At 49.0% G+C, this 6,660-nt stretch overlaps 2 protein-coding genes across 2 annotated transcripts in view; one reads left to right on the top strand and one right to left on the bottom strand.

Annotated features, from left to right (window-relative positions):
• The window catches only part of SPAG5 (sperm associated antigen 5), a 6,164-nt gene extending 5,975 nt beyond the window's left edge, over positions 1-189 (top strand). Inside the window, exon 4 of the mRNA XM_055089785.1 lies at positions 42-189. Within this exon, the coding sequence (XP_054945760.1) occupies positions 42-189 (148 nt within the window). The remainder of the gene's footprint in view (positions 1-41) is intronic.
• A 1,824-nt stretch (positions 190-2,013) lies between these two features.
• Positions 2,014-6,660, bottom strand: BLTP2 (bridge-like lipid transfer protein family member 2). The gene is made up of 11 exons (XM_028499808.1): positions 6,550-6,660; positions 5,574-5,697; positions 5,001-5,050; positions 4,556-4,703; positions 4,257-4,375; positions 3,965-4,025; positions 3,592-3,781; positions 2,871-2,994; positions 2,586-2,710; positions 2,276-2,343; positions 2,014-2,169 (listed from the first exon to the last, which is right to left on the bottom strand). Exons 1-11 carry the CDS (start codon positions 6,615-6,617, stop codon positions 2,014-2,016), a joined length of 1,233 nt encoding a protein of 410 aa, XP_028355609.1. The 5' UTR covers positions 6,618-6,660.

Raw genomic sequence — 6,660 nt, 5'->3', positions numbered from 1 at the left:
ACCCACTTCAGTATAGATTTCCTGTCCCACTTACCAACCAGGGCAGAAAAGGTGAACAAGTTCATGTCCTCCACCTTCAAGTCCACCTTCCACAGTAACGACACAGATTCCCCAAATGAAGATTCCCTAGAGACAGCTGACTTCCCAGATTGTGGGCCCATCAAGGACAATATCCGAGAAAGACATTGAGCACAGGTATCTGATACTTCTACCTGCAGTCCTCGGATGGTACAATCAAGAAAGAGGGTATCTGACTGAGTGCTGGACAGGCCCAGAGGCTGGTTATAGCTACCCTAGAAAAGAAGCAGAAGGACTCCACCAGAAGCATGCCAACACACAGTTCTGTAACGCACTGATGCATCGTCTGCTGCCAAAAAAAGATGCTCAGTGCTCTAAAGCATGACAGGATGAGGAAACTTCACAGGCTACTATTCACCAAAGTCCCCACCTACCTGTAGTGTGAAGGAGTCCAGGACGAGCGCCTCACCCCAAACATGCATATTGGGTGGGTGGGGTGCCCGCTGAATGTGGGAGTCACTGCCCACCCGCCAGCAGAGGTGGTCCACAGTCAGGACGCCCCGCTGATGGATACTTTGTGGTCTCAGGTGTTGGTAATCTGAAAAAAGGTGGAAGAGAGGCGTTCTTTGGAGCCACAGTGGCCATCAACTGGGCCCAGCTCCACTAATGAACAGATTCTTGTTCCTCTTCCATTGCACAGCCTTACCCAGAGATATGGAATTGAATCCCAAGGCAAAGGGTGGTGTATCTCCAAGCTGAATGGAAACGTTGACATTGGAGATGGAGGTGCTAAAGATGATAGGAGCCAGGATTTGAGGGAAGGTTCTGCATAGGGATAAGACATCACAGTTTGGTAAGGAAAGAACTGCAACTTCCTACTATAGAACAGATTCCTAAACCTCTCAAAAGACAGGGTGAGTTTTGTTGTGATTCTTAGGATGGGAGGCACCTAGAAAAAAACCAGACTGAATTCATCAGTTCGCTGCCACTCCCAGTGATAATCCACAGAGACGTATTAGGTTGAACCAGATGAAACTGCCATTTTCATAGATCGAATGTGATGAAATCAGTATATCTTATGATTTAACTTACTAAAATCAAAAGCATCGCTTCCGAACCGACCTTAAGTTCTCCACGCAACACAATGCAAGTACTACACAGAGAGAGTCATGGCACTGCTGACATGATCTGTCACCTTATAATCTAAGGCAGACGAGATATCGTTTATCATTTAAGTTCAGTTCAACCAATGTTCATTTTGTAACGAGGAACTGTGCTGGGCATTGAGGACATAAAAACAAAGAGGACATCATTCTACCGCCAGAGTCTAGTCTAATGGGGAAGATATTATAAAATAGGTTTCCTACTGAGTCTGGGCTACTGAAACTGAGATTTAAAAAGCTCAAACAATCAGGGACCTCCCTGGTGGCGCAGTGGTTAAGAATCTGCCTGCCAATGCAGGGGACACAGGTTCGAGCCCTGGTCCACGAAGATCCTACATGCTGTGGAGCAAATAGGCCCACGCACCACAACTACTGAAGCCCGTGCGCCTAGAACCCGTGCTCCGCAACAAGAGAAGCCACCGCAATGAGAAGCCCACACACCACAACCAAGAGTAGCCCCCGCTCACCGCAACTAGAGAAAGCCCAAGCGCAGCAAAGACCCAACGCAGCCAAAAATAAAAAGATCAGGGCTTCCCTGGTGGCGCAGTGGTTGAGAGTCCGCCTGCCGATGCAGGGGACATGGGATCGTGCCCTGGTCTGGGAAGATCCCACATGCCGCAGAGCGGCTGGGCCCGTGAGCCATGGCTGCTAAGCCTGCGCGTCTGGAGCTTGTGCTCCAGACAATGGGAGAGGCCACAACAGTGAGAGGCCCGCATACCGCAAAAAAATAAAAAATAAAAAGATCAAACAATCAAATACATATTTAACACAAGATGCCACTTTAGACCAAAAAATCCAAGAATCCACCTGATAAGATGGTGGCTGAAAAAGATTACACTGACCTTCTTTTCGTTTGCTTAAGAACAGATGAACTAGACCCTTGGGTCTCCAGGGCTAACATGTGCAGCCAGTGAGAGAATTCCAGATGCCGGTAATGAATAATACAAGTGTTCAGAACCAGGGAGGCTGCGAGGTCAATGGTGGTCACCTGGAAATAAGAACACCAGAACTGTGGGCTTAGGTTTAATTTCATTAGCTCATGATGCGACGATGCATGGAGAGAGAAGAAAAGGAATGATTCTTGGTCAACACACCTGCACACTAGCCTTGAGGGAGTTGAGGCAGACGATGCGCTGGCGGCTCTGGGACAGCAACAACCCATCTGTAAGGGCAAAGGGCAGATCAGAAGGAAACAGTGGGAGGGCAAGAGGTAAGACTAGGAGAGAGTAAGAGGCAGGCAAAGAGATGAACAGAAGGTCACCAACACTATTTTCTTTCAGTATGTTCCCACCTCCCCTTCCTCGGTTACACTGATATTAAATTAAGAAGACCAAGTGGGGCATTGGGGAAGAGTGTGTCTGGTCCTCCCATTCTCTCTCAGTACCAGTATCCCCACCCATGGACCTTTCAGAAGGAGTTCAGTGCTCATCTGTGCCATATCAGAGTTTGCTGTGAAGCTTCGAAGGGGCAGCTGATCCTCATCACGGTGGTACAGGAAATGCAGCAGCTTCAGTGTCCAATTGAGGTGCCTGGACCAGAGACAGACTGTGGCTTAGAAATACGTGGGATGCTATTCTTACTCCCTTTATCCCCTCAGACAAGCTCAGTGCAGCTACTAGGCTGGTTATGGAGACCCGAGCACATAGCTCCAACTATCACTCTCCACACTTCTGTCAGGAGAGATCTTACCTCTTTTGACTATTCATGGACAGCACCACACTTGTGATCTCCATCTTCACCTTGATTTGGTCTGGCAGCTGCTGAAGGAGGTATAGGCCAGGTAGAGTTGGCTCAGCCAAGTTCTCTATCACCTCTGAAAACATGAATGAATAAGACAAGAGCCATCAATCCTTAACACTCTTAAGTCTCCCAACATGCTGTGCCCTCTTTGGCCAAATCCTCCCATATAAAGTAGGCTAAGCAAACACCCAATCTTAGGTCATAAGGCAAAGATCCCAGAGATCCAGGCACTTGCTGTACTTCCTTCCCCAGAGTCTAAAAAACAGTATGGAGAGCAGGTTGTTACAATGAAAAGAATATGGACTTTCGGGCCAAATAATTTAAACCCCATTTTCACTACTGACTAGCTAGGTGAGCTCAATCAAGTAACCTATCTAATCTTCCTACGCTTCAGTTTCCTCATTTGTGAAATGCTAAGAAGTTAGTATGGGAACATACACAAAACACATAGTACAGGTCTAATTCATAATAATTACCCACTAAATGTTAAGTTCTTTCACTCACCACAAGCAAATGCCCTATTTCCTCTAGCTATCCTCAAAGGCCAGGGTCAAAGGCCATGGCAACTAACAAATCACACCTGAACAAGTGGTGAGACCACTATTTCTTTTATACTTCCAAAACAACCCGAGAACAGGGAAGCTAAGAAGCTCACTGACTGGGGCTTTACCTGAACAGGGAACAGGCTTGGATGCCACGCCTGGGCCCTGGCGCAGCAGCTGACTATGGAAGAGGCCCTCATGCAATTCAGCATGGAGTGTCCACACATCCACAGTGATCGCCTTCAGCTGCCGGCTTCTGATGCCCACCTCTAGACACAGCTTTAGGGCAAGTGAGAGCTCCGCTAGACAGGTGTCCTCCTATAGGGAAGATACTCCTCTAAGGTGTGAACATGTAGGGAGCTTGGGATCAAAATGCTGTGATCTGGAACACATCCTTGAGGGAACCCCATAGCACACAGAATCTAGAACGTAAGCCCTAAGCTCCTTCATACCTCATGCCCAGAAGAAAACAAGGCATCTGAATGACCATGGCATACTCACCAACTGGCCACTCTTTAGAACTTTGCTGTTGATCTGACTTAGGCTCACCTCACATTTCAGCCTGGGAAAGGAAAAAAATTAACAGCACTTGGCCCCTTTCCTCACCATTTACCTTCAATCAAGCTTTGTTGGCTGGAAGGCACAAGGCAAGCATAAGTGCCTAATCTTACTCTCTCCTCAAATTACACAGAATGAGAACATGACACTTTGATAAGAAAGCCCTGACATCCACCCACCCTAAAACAACTATAAGGCAAGAATGGGACTAGCAAACCTTCTACCCAGTGCTTACCTCTTCCCATCACTATCCAAAAGAAAACTGCTATCTCTGATCTGAATATGCCACAAGGATTCAGAAGTAGCCACCTTGAGAACCATGATGTTTATAGAATCTACATGAATGGAGAATAGCTGAAAAGATGCAAAAATGAATGATAATTAACATCAAGGCAACGTCCTTCCTTTCCAGTGGAAAAAGAATAAGAGGCAGCTCTTAGTATTATGCCTCAAATACGGTAAAAAAAAATCCACCCATGACTCCACAGCCAGCCATTCCTACTTCAGTCCAGGAAAGTGGGAAAGTAGTCTCACCTGGCAGAAGATCTTCAATAAGGATGGGCTGAAGGACAGCTCCTTTTGGTGCACCCCAGTACTCTGGGAGAATGGAGCAAACAGGCCAGAAACCTTCTGTAGGTCTGTTCTGATACGTACTTCGCCAAAGCACAAGGCCACATAGTGTCTGCCCAGAAGAGAAATCTCACTGCCATCAGGTCCATCCCTTCCATAGCAGTCTCTTCCCCTCCCTCACATTCACTTTCCCATCCTCCCTAAAAATGTAGCTCAAATCACGGAAGATAGTCTCACAGTAGTTATCAATATCTGTCCCACAAAACAATAGCTTCAAGGCTAATCCAGAAACATCAGCAAGAACCCACTTCCCTCCTTGGGCTGTGAGGCCTCTGTAAAAGAATCTCATTCTGCAAACCACGATCCCAAAATATTCCCCAGGAGGAGAGTGAGGTGATAGGGTACTCACGGCAGATCATGGCTAAGGAGTTTGCTGGAAATCCACAGGCTATCAATTTCCTAAAACAGTGTGGGAAGAAGCTTTGTACACTAGCTGCTAGGCAAGCCAAGAGCAGCTTGACAAGACAGGAAGGGGTCTAAGAAGAGGAGGAAGTGCTATAGCCCTTCCACTAAATATTCTCCATCCCATTTCCACCAGCTTCTCTCCTCAGCACTATATCCTGTTCCTCGAATGACATTGATTGAACTTCTTTAGTATTTCTCTTTTATGGATATGTTGCCCTGTTTTCCCTCTTACATTAGAACAGTAAGCTCTTTTACTTTCTGTTATCTTTGTTCTGTGCTTTACTTCTGTATCTTTCTTACATGCCCTGGACACCCTATGCCTTATAAGCATTTATAAAAGAACAACTTGCATCAATTCCAGTGTTCCCAAACTAGCTCTAAAATCATCTTGGCAAAGGAATGGCAAGGCCGGGGTTAACTAGGAAAGCCACCAGAATATTTTTAAAAAGGAAATTTAAAGTTGAAATTCAGTTGGATCAACCCCACGTACATTCCCAGGAAGTTTCCTAGGACTCACCACTGTTTGCTGGTGCTGCTGAAACTTAAGACTGACATTTTGAATCCAAAAAAAGGAGCCAATCTTTAGTTCTGCCTGCAGCTTCCGCTGACACCACTTGGTGGCCAACCGGACCACAAGCCACCTGCAGAAAAATCCTTGTGAGTTCATAGGACCCTCTCCCAATTATTGCCTCCCTCACCCCCTGCGGGTCCTAGAAGGCCTTGCAAAGGGACATGAACTGGAGGTGGATCTTCTTGGCAACCCTCCTGTCTCCTAAAACACCACTCTGTCACATACATTCAGCCACGCTGATCAGGGCCCTAGCCCCAGAGTGTCCCCTCCACTCAGATGAAATGAGACGAACTAAACTCCACCTTTTAAGTTGGAGACAAAAGAAAGCAACCCCTCAAATCCTCATGAACCCCAGAGATAGAGAGAAGAGGCCCCAACAGGAGTCGAAGTACCGGCATCCGTGCCAGATGTGCCATCACATAACCCGCAAAAGGTCTCCTTCTCCGCTCTCCAGACAGGTGTCTGCGAGAAGGCAGTGCGGGCTCACACCCGGCCGGCTCAAATGCCGCTCTCCCTGGGCAGCCAAACCTGTTCCGGCTCCCCAGGGCGAGGCTGCAGGCGCCCTTCGCGCTCGGGGAAGGGGACGTTCAGGGGCATGTGGATGGGGAAAGAAAAACCAGCCAGCCGGGCCCCCTCCTCATTCACACCCCTATCCGCTCCCCAATCTCAGCATCTTCTCAGGCCTCGCCCGCTTGTTCAGTCTCCCCCGACTCTCTGCTCCTCCGCGCCAGCTCCGGTCGTACGCCCCCGCTCGACCCCTCCCCGCGTTGCGCGCCCCCTCCTCGGCCCCTCCCCCTCCGCTGCCCGCCCACCTCCCCCAAGACCCCTCCCCCTCCCGCGCGCCTCTTTCCAGCGCGCGCCCACTCCTCGGTCTCCCTTCCCGCCACCCCCCCCCGACACGCCGTAGCCGGGGTCCCCTCACCGGCCTAAGAAGAGGGCGCTGAGCGCAACCAACAGCAAGGCCAACAGCGCAGAGAAGAACAGGGGCATTCCGGCCCCGGCCCGGCCTGGCTCCGGCCCCCGCCCTGCCGGG

Source organism: Physeter macrocephalus, chromosome 14 (assembly GCF_002837175.3).
Source record: "Physeter macrocephalus isolate SW-GA chromosome 14, ASM283717v5, whole genome shotgun sequence".
In the NCBI taxonomy this organism is placed as follows: domain Eukaryota; kingdom Metazoa; phylum Chordata; class Mammalia; order Artiodactyla; family Physeteridae; genus Physeter; species Physeter macrocephalus.
Note: the sequence above shows the minus strand (reverse complement) of the source record. Positions and strands in the feature narration are given on the sequence as shown.